This window comes from Halichoeres trimaculatus, unplaced genomic scaffold (assembly GCF_033239565.1).
Source record: "Halichoeres trimaculatus isolate MK-OKI-2021-1 unplaced genomic scaffold, fHalTri1.1 fHalTri1_scaffold_11, whole genome shotgun sequence".
Lineage (NCBI taxonomy): Eukaryota > Metazoa > Chordata > Actinopteri > Labriformes > Labridae > Halichoeres > Halichoeres trimaculatus.
Genome location: NW_027437189.1, coordinates 3,528,440 through 3,548,439, shown reverse-complemented (window position 1 = coordinate 3,548,439; position 20,000 = coordinate 3,528,440). Strand labels below are relative to the sequence as shown.

The window sequence follows — 20,000 nt, the reverse complement described above, 5'->3', positions numbered from 1 at the left end:
GAGCTCGTCAGGTGAAGTTTCTGTGACATCATCGTGCAGTCCTCCTCTGATTGACTCTAAGAGGGGAAGCAGATGGAGCAGCACTCCAAACAGACCTCCAAACAGTCTGACGAACCGCAGCAGTCCTCCAGAATCCCACAATCCAACACGGCCTGACACGCCTCCTCCGTGCACGCCGCCTCACCTGCTGCCTCTAAGCAGCAGCAGCAGCACGCCTCAGCATCACAGCACAAAGCTCCGCCCACTCCACACGCGAGACACTCCCCCAGGGCCGAACACATGGACAGCATCTCACAGAAGAGACAGGCCAGGAGACAGTGAACGCAACAGTCTGTGGAAAACAACAAAAACAAGAGACAGTGAACGCAACAGTCTGTGTGTTTCAGAAACCAGGCCTAGTGATCCTAGGAGGGGTCTCCAGTGTGTGTGTGTAAGTGTGTTAGTGTGTGTGTGTGTGTGTGTGTGTGTGTGTGTGTGTGTGTGTGTGTGTGTGTGTGTGTTCAGCAGAGATAAGCAGATGTTACGGTTGAGGGCTGATAATCAGAGCGGCAATAAAATTTAGTTTGATGTTTCAAACAGACCAAAAAACTGTACGTCGACTGTCCCCCCCGGATACATCTGTCTGTCTGTCTGTCTGTCTCTCAATTCCTCTGTCTGTCTGTCTGTCTGTCCATCTCTCTGTCTGTCTGTCTGTCTGTCTGTCTCTCAATTCCTCTGTCTGTCTGTCTGTCTGTCCATCTCTCTGTCTGTCTGTCAATCCCTCTGTCTGTCTGTCCGTCTCTCTGTCTGTCCGTCTGTCTGTCTGTCTGTCTCTCAATTCCTCTGTCTGTCTGTCTGTCTGTCTGTCTGTCTGTCCGTCTGTCTGTCTGTCTGTCTCTCAATTCCTCTGTCTGTCTGTCTGTCTGTCTGTCTGTCTGTCTGTCTGTCTGTCTCTCAATTCCTCTGTCTGTCTGTCTGTCTGTCTGTCTGTCTCTCAATTCCTCTTTCTGTCTGTCAGTCCCTCTGTCTGTCTGTCTGTCCATCTCTCTGTCTGTCTGTCTGTCTGTCAATCCCTCTGTCTGTCTGTCTGTCCGTCTGTCTGTCTGTCTGTCTGTCTGTCTCTCAATTCCTCTGTCTGTCTGTCCGTCTGTCTGTCTGTCTGTCCGTCTGTCTGTCTGTCTGTCTGTCTGTCTCTCAATTCCTCTGTCTGTCTGTCCGTCTCTCTGTCTGTCCGTCTGTCTGTCTGTCTGTCTCTCAATTCCTCTGTCTGTCTGTCCGTCTCTCTGTCTGTCCGTCTGTCTGTCTGTCTGTCTCTCAATTCCTCTGTCTGTCTGTCTGTCTGTCTGTCTGTCTGTCTGTCTGTCTGTCTGTCTCTCAATTCCTCTGTCTGTCTGTCCGTCTCTCTGTCTGTCCGTCTGTCTGTCTGTCTGTCTCTCAATTCCTCTGTCTGTCTGTCTGTCTGTCTGTCTGTCTGTCTGTCTGTCTGTCTCTCAATTCCTCTGTCTGTCTGTCTGTCTGTCTGTCTGTCTCTCAATCCCTCTGTCTGTCTGTCTGTCCATCTCTCTGTCTGTCTGTCTGTCTGTCAATCCCTCTGTCTGTCTGTCTGTCCGTCTGTCTGTCTGTCTCTCTGTCTGTCTCTCAATTCCTCTGTCTGTCTGTCTGTCAATCCCTCTGTCTGTCTGTCCGTCTGTCTGTCTGTCAATCCGTCTGTCTGTCTGTCTGTCTGTCAATCAGTTTGTCTCTCTGTCTGTTTTTTATTTCTGTCTGTCTGTCCCTCCGTCAATCTGTCTGTTTATCTGTCAGGCTGCCCTATTGTCTGCCTGTCTGTCTGTCTGTCTGTCTGTCTCTCAATTCCTCTGTCTGTCTGTCCGTCTGTCTGTCTGTCAATCCGTCTGTCTGTCCGTCTCTCTGTCTGTCCATCTGTCTGTCTGTCTGTCTCTCAATTCCTCTGTCTGTCTGTCTGTCTGTCTGTCTCTCAATTCCTCTGTCTGTCTGTCTGTCTGTCTGTCTGTCTCTCAATTCCTCTTTCTGTCTGTCAATCCCTCTGTCTGTCTGTCTGTCCATCTCTCTGTCTGTCTGTCTGTCTGTCTGTCCGTCTGTCTGTCTGTCTCTCTGTCTGTCTCTCAATTCCTCTGTCTGTCTGTCTGTCAATCCCTCTGTCTGTCTGTCCGTCTGTCTGTCTGTCAATCCGTCTGTCTGTCTGTCTGTCTGTCAATCAGTTTGTCTCTCTGTCTGTTTTTTATTTCTGTCTGTCTGTCCCTCCGTCAATCTGTCTGTTTATCTGTCAGGCTGCCCTATTGTCTGCCTGTCTGTCTGTTTGTCTGTCTCTCTGTCTTTTCTTTCTGTCTGTCTGTTTGTCTATCTGTCTCTCTCTCTCAGTCTGTCTTATTTTTCTTTCTATCTGTCTGTCTGCCTGTCCCTCCGTCAAGCCGTCTGTCTGCCCTATTGTCTGCCTATCTGTCTGTCTCTCTGTCTGTATTTTATTTTTGTCTGTCTGTCTGTCAATCCGTCTGTCTGTCTGTCTTTTATTTCTGTCTGTCTGTCTGTCTGTCTGTCTGTCTGTCTGTCCCTCCCTCCATCTGTCTGTCTATCTATCAGGCTGCCCCATTGTCCCTTTGTCTGTCTGTCTGCCCATCTGTCTTTCTATCTCTTTTCTGTCTGTCTGTCTGTCTAGCTGTCTGCCCTATTGTCTGTCTGTCTGCCTGTCCGTCTATCTGTCTGCTCTTTTGGCTGCTTTTATTTCTGTGTCTCTATCCATCTCTATATCTGTCTGTCTGTTGCTCAATATTTATTCATGTCGCACCAATCAAAAACAATGGTTATCTCAGGACACTTTTCTAAAGCATTAACAGGTTAATAAGCAGGTAACCGGTTAATTTCAAATTCACAAAATGTTATCAGCAAAATCCAACATCAGGACAAGAGAAGGAGTCTGATCCCCTCTTTACCCATCCTGAGTTCAGACCTCTGCAGCATTTAGCAAAAAAAACATTCAGAGAAACAACTTCTCCTTTTACAGGTAGAAACCCTGGACAGAACCAGACTGATGATAGACATAGAGCAAGACAAACACACACACACACACACACACACACACACACACACACGCCAACAGAGAGAGACAAACACAGTCAATAGAGAGACAGACAGTCAGTGCATCCGTCTGCCTGCCTGCCTGTCTGTCTGTCTGTAGCGCTCACAGTGTCACATGGTCTCACCGTCTCCAGCCACCTCTTTGATGTGGGCGGCGTCTGTCTTGATGGAGGCGTGGCTTTTGTCAGAGGAGAGTCTCTTCTGATTGGTGCTGTGCTGGTGATGATGATGATGAGGGTGATGAAGGCTACAGTTGTGTCTGTTACAGGTGGACGATCGAGGGGAGGAGAGGGAGGAGGCTGGAGGGGTGCAGACGGGAGGAGGTGACGATGAAGAGGCATCCACACCTGGGAGGCGGAGAGGTAAAGAGGTGATGACATCAGAGGTGACATCATGGCGTTCAGGTGTCCTTAGGTTATCTTTTACCTTTCTGTTTCCGTTGAGGTGGGGAGGGCAGGAGGTGAGACACGTCATTGGTGGAGGGGCTGTCAATCAAAGAGTCATCAGTGCTCTCACCATCTGACCTATCAGAGAGAGGGGGCGGGGCTTCTTCTGCTGGGATTTAAACATAAACACAAACTGAACTAAAACAGGAAATAAAACTCTAAACATGTAAACATGTTCATCATGATCTCATCACCTCATAACCCCATGGTTTGTCTCACCTGTGCTGAGACATGGGGGCTTCCTATTGGCTGTCGGCTGGGTAGAAATGCATTCTGATTGGCTCTTACTGGCTCCACCCTCAGTGATGTCAGAGACAATGCAGTCTGGGGTCAGATCCATCCTGACGGAGAGAAACAGATTCTGAACACTTTCTGCCATCAAGACCAGGACAGGAAGACTTTACAGGGTCCAGGTCCTGATTTGTCCTCAAAAAACACATCTGTGATCAAATTTTCCCATTTTATACCCCTATTCGGACAATTTATTTCACAGGATACATATATTCAACACCTTATTTTTAAATCTGTGTAGATGTTATTCATTATCTCTAAAAAACAGTAGTCTACATAAATTCATCCTTAAGGAACAATGTTTTATTTAAAAAAAACAAGCCCTGCCAAAATATAATTTACATGAAAAAAATAAAGACTTGCCATTTTGAAATTTGATAGAAATGTATCAATATAATTTTGATTATTTGATTATTTTTATTTTTGGTAATTGACCCATCTTCTCCTTAAGTTTTTCCTAAACTAAAAAGTTAAAATACTTTATGCTCCGCCCCCCTCAGCCTGCCAGATATGTGCATCTCCTAGGATAAAAAAAAAACATTTTAGGGTTAATTCACTTTGCTGTAAAAGAGGTAGCTTTAGCCTGTACGGCTAATTTCCAGCTAGTTGTAAAGGCAGTCTAAATTGTGATCATTAAGTTTTAAAACACAATTAATACAAAAGAAAAAACACAGCATGTATTGTTATAAAAGGCCTAAAACAAAAGGAAGAGACACACAACATACTTCTGTCACAAAATTAGAACAGACACAAAGCAATTCATGCATTAAAGACGTTACATTAAAGCAAGCAGCAGCAGTGACAAACACAGGGTTTCCCTTTCGACTGGGATTAGTGTCTGCACCTGATAAAATGTTTCTGTGAGCTGGTTATTTTAAAATCACTGAGAAAAACAAACAACCAACAAACCAGCTCACAAGCAGAGTTAAACTCCTGACTGAGAGTTTTCTGTGAAACTGGATGAAATAAGGATCAGGATGATGACTCATGTCAGTTCCTCAAATAAAATTGTACAAAAAGTGAAAAAAAAAATTGAAATGAAACTTGCTCGAGCTAAAACAAGAAAAACAACACATAAATATTTTTACACCATAGATGAAGTGTATAAATACAACCTGTTAACATACACATAAATAAAAGAAGAAGTTTCTTACCTGCTGACTCTTTCTTTCTTTCTTTCTTTCTTTCTTTCTTTCTTTCTTTCTTTCTTTCTTTCTTTCTTTCTTTCTTTCTTTCTTTCTTTCTTTCCCTCTCCTCTCTTATCTCTCCTCAGTCTCTTTCTGTCTGAACTTTTCTCTGCCGTTTGGAGTTGGAAGCGCGCGCATGCGTGGTACCGCCTCCTCTATCAGCGGACTCACACTCGGATAAAGTCTTAATTTATTGAACTGCTGTGGTCTTAAAGTAACTCACATGATTTATTTCTCTTCCTACAAAAACTTTTTCCATAGATTTACGCCCAAATAGATCTTTAAACCTCTTCTTTAAGTTAAAAACAAACGTGTTGCTGCTTCGCTTCTGTTTGATGTGATTCAGTGAGTCAGTGCTGCCACCTGCCGGACGCCTGAGGAACACACAGCTGTTTACAGATGGGTAAATACCATAACGCCACAAGGATCTGTTACGACCTAGCACACAATCTTTTATTTTAACCTTAATTGTTAATATATTTTTTTAATTAAAATGAATGGGTAAATGAATGTTTGCATTTACAATTTTACAATAAGTATTTAATTTTGCACTTTACAGATGGGCAAACATTTATTTTTATTTATTCTCCAAACGTTGTGCTTTTGAATTTAATTAAAACTTTTGTCCCCCACCTCATATGTATTTATTTAAATTAGAGTTTCAGAGTATTTTTTGTCATTATTTTTTTTATTTTCTTTTATACTGAACCTTATTTTGTCTCTAACTTTGCTTGATTTCTCACTTTATGTATGGATGCCTTTATATTACGTAACCTTCAGTGTTCTATGATTGTTGTTATGTTCTTTTTTTTTTAACTTTCACTTTGTTTTGTTTTGTTATGCTATGAAACAGAAAGTACCTTGTTTTTATTATCCTCAATGAGAGTTTGTATATTGTGGAATGTTCGAAATAAATAAATAAATAAATAAATAAATAAATAAATAAATATACTAGACAAAATGACTTCGTTAACCTCACTTTTCAGACTATTTGATCATTATATATATAAATATCATACAATAACTGAATATATTTAATATTTCACTGAAAATAAAATATAATAATAATATAAAATAAATAGTAAATATATTTTAAAGTTTGTGGCACTGATTTAATAACAAACCTCTACACTTCATCTTTATTTTAAGATCATCATATTTCATATTTTGATAAATATTGCAGTTTTTGTTGTCTTTTCTATCTATTCCTAGTGATGTCTGGGGATCTGTCTGCAGCCGTTTGTAATATATCATTTTATACTCACTGTTTTCATCCAGATGGTATAGAGCCCCAAAAGATTTATAATTAAATAAATAAAAACAACATTTTGAAATAAATACCATTTTGATGAAATAAGAGACAAATACATAATATGGTTATTTAATTGTGAAATAAGGCAATGTTATTATGAAATATGTTTTATTATTCTTTAATATCGAATTATTATGATAAAATATTTCATATTGATTATTTTAACAATTTCATATTTTTTTTTAATGATTACGTTTTACTCTTTGAAGTAAGAGTTCAGTCATCTTTGGGGGAAATGAGACGAGTTGAGAGACGGTTTTGTTGTGTTTCAGTCTCCGTCCAGCAGGCGTCGCTGTTGCAGCCTCTGCTCCCAGAGGGAGAAGAAGAGGAGCAGCAGCAGCAGGAGGAGGAGGAGGAACAAAGAGATGTGTGCAAATCAGAAAAACACGATGAGGGGAACAGAGAGAGCGATTTAACCTGAAGACTTCTTCTTTTTCTGCTCCTGCTGCCGAGAGGGAGTCATCATCATCATGGTGAGTGCTCCTCAGACAGGCAGAGAGACAGACAGGCAGACAGACAGACAGACAGGCAGACAGGGAGTGATGGAGGGGGGACTAACGGAACAGCTGGATCAAACCTGCAGCATCTCAAACAGCTGATCAGATTCAGTCTGTGAGAAATTAGTCTGAACCAAAAACATAAAAATGTGTTTTGTTTCAGTTTCTGTGAGACTAGCAGAGTCTGAGAGGGTCTGCAGGATCATCTGGTTCTGGTTTGGTCAGTGGGCTGGGTCTAATCAAGATGCTAAGCAGGAGAGGACTGTTTATTTTAGTATTTTCTTTTATTATTATTATTTAAAGTATTGTTTTTATTGATATTATTAATCTTTGGTCTGATGAGCAGACTCTGGATCAGTTTCAGAGACTTTCTCTGTTTCTGAGAGAAATCATCCACAGGTTGGAGTCCAGGTCCTGGACTGATGGATTCAGTTTTTTAAAGATCCAACAGGTCAGAGAAACTATGTCAAGCCCTTTTAACATTTAATAGCTAGTCTGGATATGTAATATTATTCCTATCCACAATTGTAATTTCAGATATCCACAACTTCATTCCTCCTAGGACAAATCACGCCCCTTTCCCCATTCATGTGTGTGGGGTTTCTCATTACAGATATCTTAAATTCAGTTATGGATAGACACAATATGAGATGTGGATATCTGCAACTAAATTATGACTATCCATAAATCTAGTTGCAGATATCTACAATTTCATTCTGGCTAGTCACAATTCAAAATCAAGATATCTTCAACCCCCTTCCATTAAAGATATCTATAACAGCATTTATAGATATCTTTAATCACATTTTGACGAGTCAAAGTACCGTTATAGATATCTTGAACTGGAATCACGCCTAGTCAGAATGAAATTGTAGATATCTGCAACTAGATTTATGGATAGCCATAACTTAGTTGCAGATATCTATAACCAAGTTACAGATATCTTTAAATCAATTATGGTTAGAGATATCACAAATTCGAGATATCTTAAACTTTTATTTTGACGAGTCAAAATGTAATTACAGATATCTTGAAACAGAGTTTGGACTAGGTGAATTGATGCTGCAGATATCTGTAATGATGACAAAAGTTATGACAGGTATAGGAGGAGGGGCTAGCTGCAGTGAACGTAGCTCTTGTTCTCCACAAAGTCCCTGATTATAAATTTGTTCTATTTAATGGCATTTTCTAAATATCTTGTCGATGACGGCAATCGCCATTTCTTCTGCTAAGAAAACTGTTAAAATGATTTTTTCTCGTCTCTCCTCCAGTTTATTTGGGTCAGTATCCAATGGGAAGCCTCGCATGTCCAGCGTCATGAACACATTTCTGACAGTCAAAATCACATTTCAGATATCTTTAACTGTAATTCTGGCTAGTCCAAACTGAATTAGAGATATCTGCAAGTGACATTTAGGATGGTGACGAGGTGAAGGGCAGCTTTCAGGGAGTCATTGCAGATATCTGTAACTCAGTTTGGACCAGTGGAAACTGAGTTACAGATATCTCTAACTGTCATTGTGACTAGTCAAAACTGAATTATAGATATCTCCAACTGTATTTTTGACTAGTCACAATTATGTTGTTGATATCTATGATGTTAATCCTGGAGAGTCAAATGTAGCTGTTAAATGTTTAAAGGGCTTGCCATAGAGAAACAGGAGACTGACCGTTGGTCTGTGTCTCAGTCTGATGAAGCTACAGGAGCAGAGAGCGGTCCACAGGAGGAGCAGAAAGGAGGAGGACCAGGACCAGGAGAAGATGAAGAGGAAGCAGAAGGAGGAGAGAAGACCATGGAGCCCCCCAGTGGTCCGGTTTACTGTGTCTGCAGGAGACCAGATATCAACTGTTTCATGATGTGAGACCAGGACCTGGATGTTTCAGATCAACAAAGACTATATCCACACACAGACAGAGAGCTGTGAATACTAACCTGTCTGTCTGTCTGTCTGTCTGTCTGTCTCTCAGAGGGTGCGACAGCTGCACTGAGTGGTTTCATGGGGACTGTGTTGGAGTTTCTGAGCGAGCAGCTAAATCCATCAGAGTGTGGTACTGTCCGTCCTGCAGAGGTCAGTAGACTCAGACTCCATCAGGGCTCTGAACATTTGAGACTTTAAGTCCTGATCAGACTCACCGAGAGGTCAATGTCATATCTACCACATTGTCCATCCGCCTCTGAAAGTAGTCCCCAACATAAACAGATTAGCTCTATGTTAGGTGAGAATTAGCTTTTTGTTTACACTATGTTAGCTGGGTTTAATCTGTTAGCTAAGAGTCAGCTTTTTGTTAGATTTATGTTACCTTAATTTTAGATGTATGTTAGCTCTATACTTGCTCTGTTACAGCTTCATGTTAGCTCTATGTTAGCTGAGTGATTACTTAATGTTTGCTGAGAGTTACCCCTATGTTAGTGTTAGCTGAATGTTAGCGCTTTGTTTGCTGGGTGTCAGTTTTATGTTAGTTTTATATAAGCTTTAATTTAGAGTGTGTTAGCTTTATGCTAATTTCACACCAGCTCTATGTTAGCTCTATGTTAACCTATTGTTAGCTTTATAATGCTTTGTGTTAGCTTTTTAAAAGCCCTGTGTTTGCTAAGTGTTAGCTCAAGGTTAGCTTTATTTGAGCTATAAGTTAGCAATGGAATAGCCTTATGTTAGCAAAGTGAAAACTTTATGTTAGCTTTATTTAAACTCTAAGTTAGCTGTATCTAAGTTGTTTTAGTTTTTTGTTAGCTCTTAGTTAGCTCTATGTTAGCTGTATATTAGCACAGTGTAAGTTTTGTGTTAGCTTTATGTTAGTAAAGTGTTAGCTTTATGTTAGCTTCATGGTCGCTGTATATTAGCTCTTTTTTTACTTTTGTGTTAGCTTTATGTTAGTTAAGTGTTAGCTCTATGTTAGCTTCATGATAGCTGTATATTAGCTCTTTGTTATTTATGTTTTAGTTGAGTGTTAGCTCTGTGTTAGCCGTGTGGTGTATCCTCTGCAGACTCTGATCCGTCTCTGGCGGTGAAGTTCCGTCCAAAGAAGTCGAAGGACAAAGAGGAGAAAGAGGCGGAGCCAGAGGACAGACTGGATGGAGACGGGAGCTCCACCCCACAACCTAAGAATGACAGGAGGCGGGGCTCACAGGTAAGAAGACCACAGTGAAAGGGGCGGGGCCAGCTCTGAGCGCTGAGTCTTTGTGAGATGAGTAAATGTTTGACGTTGGTCAACAAAGGATTATGGGTCGTTGTCTCTGAGCTGATGTTCTGTGTCAGATCAAGCGTTCTGCGAGGATGTGTGGCGAGTGTGACGCCTGCCTGAGGACGGAGGACTGCGCTCAGTGTGACTTCTGTAAGGACATGAAAAAGTTCGGAGGGCCGAACAAAATCCGACAGAAGTGTCGCTTGAGGCAGTGTGAGGTCAGAGCGCGGGTGAGTCTGAAACAATGTCAGAGGTCAAAGGTCACAGAGGTTATTTCTACACGTGTCTGTATTTTAATGCTCATGGTTAACGCACAATCTCTGATGTGTGAGCAGAAGATGCTTCGAGTCAAAGACGAGGAGATCGCTCGCAGCAGCAGCAGGGGGCGTGTCCTCTCCAGGAAAGGGGTGGGGCCTAACACAGAGGAGGAGGATGAGGAGGATGAGGATGAAGAGGGAGTGTTCAGTGAGAGCGAGCTGGAGCTGTTTGAGCAGTACAAAGCTGCCGGCTTCAGGGACCTGGTCAGTATCACCGCGTCCAATCAGCTGCCAGAACAGACCCGGTTTGCTTTGTGAGATCACGTCCTGAGGTGTGACGTCACTTCCTGTTACAGGTGTGGCACAGCGAGGAGGAGGACACTCAGTCGGACTCTCTGAGGAAGAAGGCGGTCAAAGTGAAACACGTGAAGAGGCGAGAGAAGAAGCCGGAGAAGAAGGTATGATGTCACTGACCTGACAGCTGATGATGTCACTGATGATGTCACCAGCTTACCTGTGTTCCTCTGCAGAAAAACGTCTCTGTTCCTAAAGAGGAAGTGAAGCCTCGTCGCCACAAAGCCAAGCAGCGGCACAGAGAGCGCGTGCGGCACAGCGAGCGTGGAGGGGAGGGCGGGAATAAGGAGGTGGGCGGGGCTCTGAGGCAGTGTCTCGGACCAGGATGTGTCCACCCGGCGAGGGCCAGCTCCAAGTACTGCTCTGAGGACTGCGGCATGAAGCTCGCCGCCAAGTGAGTCCCATCACTATGAGAACAGAGTCACGCCTGGAGCACATGAGTCGACCCTTTCTGCATCACTTTCCGTCTGTCTCTCTGCTCGTCTGCCAGTCGGATCTACGAGATCCTCCCTCAGAGGATCCAGCAGTGGCAGCAGAGTCCGTGCATCGCTGAAGAAATGGGGCGGAGACAGCTGGAGCGAATCAGGAAGGAGCAGCAGGCGGCCAGACTCCGCCTCACGATGATGGAGAAGCGTTTCCACGAGCTGGAGGGAATCATCGCCAACGCCAAACTGCAGCAGGTCCAACAGGACGAGGAGGTAGGAGACAGAGAGACGGCTCAGTCTGTTTCTGTGGCAACCAGCTGATCTCTGTGTCCGTCTCTTTTTCTCGAGGTGACCGAGGGCGACGGGGACGACACAGACCTCCAGATCTTCTGTGTTTCCTGCAGTCATCCTGTCAACCCCAAGGTGGCGCTGCGACACATGGAGAGATGCTACGCCAAGGTGAGTGTTTGAAGCAGTCGTTGAGTTACTCTGGTCCCAGTCCTCTTGATGGTTTCCGGTTGGATGGTGTTTATGGGGGTCAAAACAGGAGCCGTGAGGAACTCCAGCTCTGCACCTGAAAGTCCAGACCAGTTTTTCAGACTGTTCAGGTTCAGTCTGAGCTCAGAGTTAACTAATGTACGCTCTGCTGTTTGTCAGACAGTTTTGTATTTTGGATCAGGACAGAAGGGGCTCGAGGACGCCCCCCTGAGGAGCTCCACATGTCTGTTTGTTCTCCTTTGATGCGCTGACTGATATCTCTCTTCTCTTTCACTAAACTCCTTCGATTATCTTTAGGTTAGCTTGGAGCGCAGGTTTCTGAATGATTTCTGCTGAACAAACAATAAACATGAGTCCAGATCCAATTGCCATTTTTAGAAAATGTATAAGATTTTGACTTTTTTTTTTTAAGTTTAGGCAAATATTTGAAATTTCAAAATTTTGAGTGTTTTTTGCTTATTTCAGGTTTTTTTTTGCGAATTGTTGAAATAAAAAAGATTGAAATTTTGCAAATTCGTAAAATTTATTTTTTTAAATATTTTTACCAAAATTATGACATTTTAATTCTTTTTCAATTTTCATAATTTTTAAATGTCTTTTTTGACATTTAACAACTGTTTGAAGTTTTTGCAAATTTTTGGAATTTGATTTTTTTTTTAAATTGTTGAAATGAAAAATGAAAATTTTGTAAATTAATTAAATTTCATTTTTTTATATTTTTTACCAAAATAACAAAATTAAAAAAAAAAGATATTTTCGCAATTTTTTAATATCTTTTTTTGACATTTTGCAATGTTTTAAAATTTTTGCAAAATCAGGGACTTTTGATTTTTTTTTTAAATTAACCAAAAACTAAAAAAACATCAAATCACATGTTCACTTTTTTAAATAAAAAAAAACCTTCTTGTTTAGATCATTTTTAACTAGATATAATAACTTTGTATAGAATTTCACACACTTTTTTGACTTTAGTGTGATAAAGATTGGGTAGATTTTGTGGCTCCTGAACAACGTTAAATTACAGGTGAGCTGAGGCTAAATGGGCTCTTTGGAAGTAACGGTTTCAGACCCCTGATCTAACACAACACACTAACGACCTGTTGTCCCCCCTCTCCTTTCTCTGACAGTATGAGAGTCAGACGTCGTTCGGCTCCATGTATCCAACTCGTATCGAGGGGTAAGATCACCTGTCTGTCTGCAAAGCTCTCACTGTGATACCTGTGTGTGTGTTCAATGCCTAACACCTGTGTGTGCGTGTGTGTGTGTGTGTCTCAGGGCGACCCGGCTCTTCTGTGACGTCTACAACCCTCAGAGTAAGACGTACTGTAAGCGGCTCCAGGTCCTGTGTCCTGAACACTCCAGAGACCCAAAGGTTGGTTTCCTCACCTGGAGGTCATGACCTCGTTACACCTCGTTATAGTCTGTGTCCACTTTAAACACGCTCATAAAGAAAAGGTTACTTCCTCTACCTGTCGTCCTTCCTTCCTCTGCTTCCTGTCTTATCCTCTGTCTTTCTCTCCCACCTGTCTGTCTGTCTGTCTGTGGTCAGGTACCAGCAGATGAGGTGTGCGGCTGTCCTCTGGTCAAAGACGTGTTCGAGCCAACCGGAGAGTTCTGTCGCGTCTCAAAGAGGAAGTGTAACAAACATTACTGTTGGGAGAAGCTTCGCCGCGCTGAGGTCGACCTCGAACGAGTCCGAGTGGTAACACGCTTTGAAATAACTTTATTAACAACACTTCAAACACCATTACAAAACAACACATCCAATAACTTTATTAACATCAGACGCCGCTGACAAACAGAGCAACAGATCTTTATCAACAACTCAGAGTTAACAGACACGTTACTTCATCCTTTACCTCCGTCTCCCTCAGTGGTATAAACTGGACGAGCTGTTCGAGCAGGAGAGGAATCTGAGGACGGCGATGACGAATCGAGCCGGTCTATTGGCTCTGATGCTTCATCAGACCATCCAGCACGACCCAATCACAACCGACCTGCGCTCTGCCAAGGACAGGTAGACAGGTGGACAGGTAAAGAGAGGGGTCAGCGGCAGATAGAGTGTTTTTCACAGAAAAATTTAAGAAATGTTTTTATGTCTAATATCTGAAACCAACAGAGTGCATTGTGGGAAATTAGGCAGCTGCGTCTCCATGATGTCTGTGTTTCAGTCTGTAGCTGTAGATCATCTGTCCGTCCGTCTTTAGAGCAGAAATTAAAGATTTATGGGAGAATTTAGTAATTAGAGGTCAGCCCCTCATCTTCTTCTTTTTCTTAAATGTGACTCCATCAGAGATCAGACTCTGAGTTCATCAGCTGAGACGTTTTATTTCCCCCTCTGTCTGTAAACATTAATCAATCATTAAATAAACACTGCGCTGCGATGTAAACAGAGTTCACCCTCCACTCTCAGGATCTGCTCACACTCCACACTAAAGCTCTGGAGAGAGAAAACCTCAGACCTGTTTCATCTCATCCTTCAACACTACATTACCCATAACCCCTCTGTCTGTTTCCAATCACTGTGAGAGAAAGTATTCATGAAACATAAACATGTTTCATATTTTATAAAACCATAACAGAGCCAGAGAAAATGTTTTATTCATGAAAAAAAAAGTTTTTAAGAACCTGAGGATTTGAAGAACTCATTTTGATCATTTATAGCATTGTATTAGAGTTACTGTATCTATGTGTTTATCAGTATTAATGTTTGTGTTTGTAATCTGGAACACTTCTGCAGAGTAATTCTGATTTTATAAACATGAAACTGTACAGTTCTGTTTTTAGAGCTCTTATTTTTGATCCTGTGGTCTTCCTCTACTTTGTGTATCTTTATTTTTTTATATTCAGTATTATTCATCATGTTATTGTTTTATACTGACAGCCATGTTGTTGTATTCAAACTGATGTTTCATTAAAACTGAAGATTTTATCAAACCTTTACATTCTGCTTTGTTTGGAGTGACTGAAGAGTAATCATAAATACAGATTTTAACAGTTCACATTATCCTGAAAGTCTTGAAAACAACCACTGGAAATATTAACTTTACCAAAGTAGCACTTTTTAAAAACAAGATAATGATTTATAGTAGAATATGTATTGTAATTTAATAATTGTATGTGTAGTTGTTTAAATAATAAAAAAAATAAAATGTTTTGTTTGGGGAGTGAGTTCAGATGCTTGGTAGAAAAATCCCAAACAGGAATGGAAAAATGTTGGTCAGTATTTATGCAAAATACCAAAAATGGTGTAGAAAACGTGTAATATATACATTTTTTTTATTTAATGTATTTTACTAATTTGTTATTACATTAGAAGAGTTAAGTAGTTATATTTGTTTGATAATTATATATATATATATATATATATATATATATATATATATATATATATATATATATATATATATATATATATATATATATATATATACATTTGCTTCCGTTTTATATCAAATTCCATTAAAATTTATTTGCTTATTTTTTATCATTTCTTTTTATTTTTTTATTTTATTTTTTGTAGTGCTGACTACATTTACCCCCGTTTTTATTTTTATTTTTTAACCCTCCTTATTGAAGAGCTTTGCTTCATTTTACCTGATTTTTTTTTATTTTTAATATATATATACATATTTTTTTTAATTTTAAAATATAAAAAAGTTGTAAATTAATGTTATCTCTTCAACAATTATATTTTCTGTGGTGTTTATGACTTATTTTCCCTCCCGTTTTCATTTTTTTGACTTCCGTTTTGTTTTCTCTCAAGTAGTACGTCATCACGTTACGCCGCCGTGATCACGTCAGCTGCGACGGCGCGTAGAAAGCAGTTGGCGCTAACAGAAAGGCTAACAGGCAAGCTAACAGAGGTATTCAGTTGGTCCGGGTCCTTGTTCTGGTCCTGGTTCCAGTCCTGGTCCTGGTCCCGGTCCGAGGTGATAGTCCGGTATGTTCAGTGTGTGTTTGTGGGGTTCTGGTTCCGTTTGAGCGGTTTCTGTCTCTGCTTTGTTCCCTTTCTGTTTGTGTTGTTGGTTAAAATCAGCTAAAGTGTTCATTACTGATCAGTAATTACTGATCATCGATTACTAATCATTAATTACCGACTGTCAGAGCTGATCCAGGCTCATTATCCCGTACTATCTGTTTGTTAACAGCCTGTTTATTATCTGTTTTTGTTTTTGTGTGTTTATTATCTGTGTGTTTATGAGCTATTATTAGTTTAATGTGATCAGTTGTGGTCAGTTAGAATGAAAAGAGCTTCATTTAAAATAACAGGAGAGAAATTAGAGAGTCTGAGTCAGGAAATGATGTTATTTATTAGTTATTTTATTATTAGTAATCATAATATTAGTTATCAGAATCAGATACCTTCAAGTGTGTTTGTTTATAGATGTAGACAGGTATTTCCTCAGGTAGAGGACCAGCACAAGGATGCAGCAGGAGTTTTTTCAGTCTGGATCTTTGAGACCACATCTCCTTGTCGGACTGCTCTGGATTTTTATTTGATCTTTATGTTTCAGACTGATGGACTCTACACGCTGAACAACAACAAAAACAGGAACCGTCTCCATCAGTGAGGTTTACTCTAGTATCTGCTCTGAAGGAGGCGCACAATGCAGCCTGGATCAGATCCTCCAGGACCTGGACTGAAGTCAGTCAGGAGGTCTCCTCGTCTGTCTCCTCAGGTTGGTTTCTTGCTGCTGTCAGAGTGAGATCAGGTGTGTGTGTGAGTCTGAACATCAGAAATACCTTCAGGAACCTCACATGAAACACACATCACAGGGTCTGAAGTCGACCAATCAGAGCAGACTTTAGTGAGAGGTGAAAATCTCTCTGAGCTGCTGCATGAGTTTGTTCCTGAACCCATGGAGGGCTGTGAATGTGTCAAAGGAGGAGTGTTTACTTGTGTGTGTGTGTGTGTGTGTGTGTGTTATTGATGATCTGAGGAGGTGTGTAATGATTCTTCCTGCAGCGATCAATCATCTACCTGAGGTGGAGTTTGACCTCAGACTCTGTTACAGCCCTCTCTCCTTCAGTCGCTCTGGTTCCTCTGTTTGTTTCAGCTCTGTGTTTGTCACTGTGTGTGTCTTCAGTGCAACAACTCTGCAGAAAAGGAGAAGAAGAAGAAAGGAGGGAGCAGCCTGCAGGAGGCGAAGAGGAGAGGCAGGATGGCGAGGACCAGAGAGGAGGAAGAAGAGGAGCTGAACGAGAAGCTGCAGACGCTGGTGAGACTCGGAAACTCAGATGGAGTGACGCCTCTGATTAATAAACCCATCTTTGTACAGGTTAAAGAGCTGACTGATGTGTGTGTGTGTGTGTGTGTGTGTGTGTGTGTGTGTGTGTGTGTGTGTGTGTGTGTGTGTGTGTGTGTGTGTGTGTGTGTGTGTAGGATCTGTCCTGTCGCTCAGCAGCCAGTGGAACAGGTGTTGTATATTCAGAGATCTTCACTCGTCATAAGAACCTGTGGGAGCCCAGGTGAGCTGACCCTCCTCTTCCTCCTCTTCCTCCTCTTCCTCTCAGTGTCTGATGTCTGAGACCCCTGAGACTATTTTTTTATAAACCGTATTCTATTTTGAAAGAAGCTAATCTAACCTGTGGTAGATGTGTGTGCATGTTGACTCTTCAAACCATGACCATCGTAGGTGAAAAACACCTGAGCTTGTTGTTGTTTACGTCATTATTTGTTGTTGTTGTTTGTTTTTTAGTCACCCTGAGAGTCCAGACAGAGTGACGTCCATCATGGAGGAGCTGAACAAACAGGAGCTGCTGTCTCACTGCATCACTGTTCAGGTCTGTATGTGTGTGTGTGCAGGGGCATAGCTACAGTTAGGCAAACACAGGCAGTTGCCTTGGGCCCCAAGATTCCCAGGGGCCCCCAAAGCATCTCTTAAAAACTGATTTATGAAGTTCTCTTCAATTGAAAGCATTTCTTTTTTCCAAATCTTACTTCACATGCTTCAAAATACATCAAAAGGCTTAATCTTTAATGATGGTTTTGGGTACTCCCCCTCCCTTCTTATTCAATGGGCTATTCCATGTTACAACACATCTGAACATTTGATTCAGGAAGAAAGTGGTAAAAACACTTTTTTCCCATTTTTTTCTTATTTTCAACCAAGTCAGGAATAAAACCAATGTTGCTCTGAGATCTGAGATAAACACATAAGACTTTTAGGATTTTAAGGACTTTATCTAGCCCAGGAAACAGGATCATTTTCTCTAAATCAAACTTTTTGAGTTGGTGATAAACATTATTGCACAAAATCTCTTTTTTGGATACATAACTCACTGGACAGGGGGTCAAATAAAAATACATTAACGTTAAAATAATAATACCAAAAAGTATGGTAACTGTAAATATCACCTCTTTCAGTAGATTTTTCCAGTTTTATGTTGTGCTTGATATTTACATATTTTTTCTTTACTAAATTATTTTTTTCAATATTTACCTGTTGTAATGTTTTTCACTTCATACTTTCTTGTTTGTTACTGTTACTCTGTAAATTCCCCACTGTGGGACAAATAAGCTGTCAATGGACCATAAAAGATTTCAAATCCAGGACAAAGTGAACTAAATTATGGATTCACTTTTTTCTAAATCAAACTAAAGTACAGAACTTGAGGAAATGCATTTAGTTGTGTTAAGTTACCATGAACAAGATTAGCACTGTCTCATGCCTTGATTCTGGGAAAGAGACAGTGGACCCAGGGAAGGCCAGTCTAGCTCTGAGGAAGAGGAGTTACAAGGACATGGAGGGCCCCATTGACTGGGTTTGCCTTAGGCCCCCAAACAACTAAATACGCCCCTGGGTGTGTGTGTGTGTGTGTGTGTTTCTGATCTCCTGTGCTTCATGTCAGCTGAAGGTTTGTGTTAAACAGTGAAAACAAGATGAAGAATGTTCACAGGTCAATATGTAACTGAAACACTGAGCCCTTCTAAACACACACACACACACACACACACACACACACACACACACACACACACACACACACACAGATTGATACAGTCAGGATGATCTAAAGTCAGAATGATTGACACACACATCACACAGGATGTTGATTTCATGTCCTGCAGGTAGTGCTGTATGAAGTTCTGACTGTGTGTTTGTGTGTGTGTGTGTGTTTTGTGTGTGTTTCAGCCCAGAGAGGCGTCAGAGGAGGAGCTGCTGCTCGCTCACACGTGAGTCCACACACTGAACAGCTACACATTAAACACACACACCCTGAGACACCTCAGAGGTAAACAATCAATCACTGATCAGACTGAGGTCACATGACCAATCAGCTGTTCTTACCTCACTGACCTCCTCTGATGGTAACATTGTCTCTGCTGGTCTCTGCTGGTCTCTGCTGGTCTCTGCTGGTCTCTGCTGGTCTCTGCTGGTCTCTGCTGGTCTCAGGAAACAGTACGTGGATCTGATGAGGTCCACTCAGACCATGACGGAGGAACAACTCCACACTCTGTCGGACAAATACGACTCAGTGTACCTCCATCCTGTAAGAGCACACACACACACACACACACACACACACACACACACACAAACACACATAAATTTAACACACTCTGACATGTTTGTGTGTATAATACTTGTGCGTGTGTGTGTGTGTGCTACAGGAGACCTTCCAGGTGTGTGTGTCAGCGGTGGGCTCAGTCCTCCAGCTGGTGGATCAGGTGATGACCTCTGACCTCAGGAACGGATTCGCCATCATCAGGTAACAGCAAACGCCACCTGATGGTGCGTTCAGGGTCATCTGAGGCTGTGGGACAAAGGAGTGTGTCTGCTTCAGGCTCACGTTCAGAAAAGATTTTAACGTTTTCAGATTTGATTTTCTGTCTAGAGATTAAAAAAACAAACATCACCTGAACCTGAACTCTCCTCCTCCTCCTCCTCCTCCTCCTCTTTTTCAGACCTCCTGGTCATCACGCTCAGTCCGAGCTGGCGAATGGTTTCTGTATCTTTAACAGCGTGGGAATCGCCGCTCGATACGCTCGGACACAACACTCAGTCAGCAGGTGACAGTGTGTGAGAGAGTATCTGTGTGTGTGAGTGATGTTATTGTACACTCTGAGGTTTTTTCTGCGTCTGATCAAAGTGTGTGACTCAGGGCTGAGGCTCCGCCCCCTCAGGGTCAGGTGTGTTTGTTTGTGTATTATTAAAGTCTATAATCATGATTGTGTGTGTGTGTGTAGGGTTCTGATAGTGGACTGGGATGTTCATCATGGTCAAGGAATCCAGTACCTGTTCCAGGACGACCCCAGGTAACCTCCTCCTCCTCCACCTCATTTCATCATAACACACACAAATGATCAGCTTCTTTCATGTAAAACTCTGACTCTGTGTGTGTGTGTGTGTGTCAGTGTGCTGTACTTCAGTGTCCACAGGTTCGAGGGCGGGGCTTTTTGGCCACACCTCCCCGAGTCTGACAGTCAGAGCGTTGGCGGCGGCCGAGCTGAAGGACGAAACATCAACCTGC

At 41.7% G+C, this 20,000-nt stretch overlaps 3 protein-coding genes across 3 annotated transcripts in view; 2 read left to right on the top strand and 1 right to left on the bottom strand.

Annotated features, from left to right (window-relative positions):
* Positions 1–7: 7 nt before the first annotated feature.
* LOC141798699 (uncharacterized) lies at positions 8–5,074 on the bottom strand. Its single transcript, XM_074680501.1, has 5 exons — positions 4,964–5,074; positions 3,738–3,859; positions 3,499–3,624; positions 3,198–3,419; positions 8–331 (listed from the first exon to the last, which is right to left on the bottom strand). Exons 2-5 carry the CDS (start codon positions 3,856–3,858, stop codon positions 57–59), a joined length of 744 nt encoding a protein of 247 aa, XP_074536602.1. The 5' UTR covers position 3,859; positions 4,964–5,074; the 3' UTR covers positions 8–56.
* Positions 5,075–6,614: 1,540 nt separating this feature from the next.
* cxxc1a (CXXC finger protein 1a) lies at positions 6,615–14,313 on the top strand. Its single transcript, XM_074680500.1, has 14 exons — positions 6,615–6,781; positions 8,494–8,663; positions 8,774–8,874; positions 9,792–9,934; positions 10,063–10,218; positions 10,324–10,509; positions 10,602–10,703; positions 10,776–10,993; positions 11,090–11,297; positions 11,373–11,483; positions 12,650–12,699; positions 12,798–12,894; positions 13,072–13,224; positions 13,397–14,313. Exons 1-14 carry the CDS (start codon positions 6,779–6,781, stop codon positions 13,541–13,543), a joined length of 1,845 nt encoding a protein of 614 aa, XP_074536601.1. The 5' UTR covers positions 6,615–6,778; the 3' UTR covers positions 13,544–14,313.
* A 1,019-nt stretch (positions 14,314–15,332) lies between these two features.
* hdac6 (histone deacetylase 6) overlaps positions 15,333–20,000 on the top strand; it is an 11,946-nt gene continuing 7,278 nt past the window's right edge. The window contains exons 1-11 of the mRNA XM_074681667.1: positions 15,333–15,465; positions 16,040–16,204; positions 16,613–16,744; positions 16,909–16,994; positions 17,225–17,309; positions 18,662–18,702; positions 18,923–19,019; positions 19,141–19,238; positions 19,435–19,539; positions 19,717–19,785; positions 19,885–20,000. The exon at positions 19,885–20,000 is cut by the window's right edge and continues 11 nt beyond it. Of these exons, the coding sequence (XP_074537768.1) occupies positions 16,133–16,204; positions 16,613–16,744; positions 16,909–16,994; positions 17,225–17,309; positions 18,662–18,702; positions 18,923–19,019; positions 19,141–19,238; positions 19,435–19,539; positions 19,717–19,785; positions 19,885–20,000 (901 nt within the window). The 5' untranslated portion in view covers positions 15,333–15,465; positions 16,040–16,132. The remainder of the gene's footprint in view (positions 15,466–16,039; positions 16,205–16,612; positions 16,745–16,908; positions 16,995–17,224; positions 17,310–18,661; positions 18,703–18,922; positions 19,020–19,140; positions 19,239–19,434; positions 19,540–19,716; positions 19,786–19,884) is intronic.

Coding starts and splice junctions, on each gene's coding strand:
- LOC141798699 (XM_074680501.1), bottom strand. CDS start 3,858: ATGGATCTGACCCCAGACTGCATTGTCTCTGACATCACTGAGGGTGGA. Junction 3,625..3,737: donor GCCCCCATGTCTCAGCACAG/GTGAGACAAACC, acceptor AAATCCCAGCAG/AAGAAGCCCCGCCCCCTCTC. Junction 3,420..3,498: donor ACCTCAACGGAAACAGAAAG/GTAAAAGATAAC, acceptor TCCGCCTCCCAG/GTGTGGATGCCTCTTCATCG.
- cxxc1a (XM_074680500.1), top strand. Junction 11,484..12,649: donor TGGAGAGATGCTACGCCAAG/GTGAGTGTTTGA, acceptor TTTCTCTGACAG/TATGAGAGTCAGACGTCGTT. Junction 12,895..13,071: donor AACACTCCAGAGACCCAAAG/GTTGGTTTCCTC, acceptor GTCTGTGGTCAG/GTACCAGCAGATGAGGTGTG.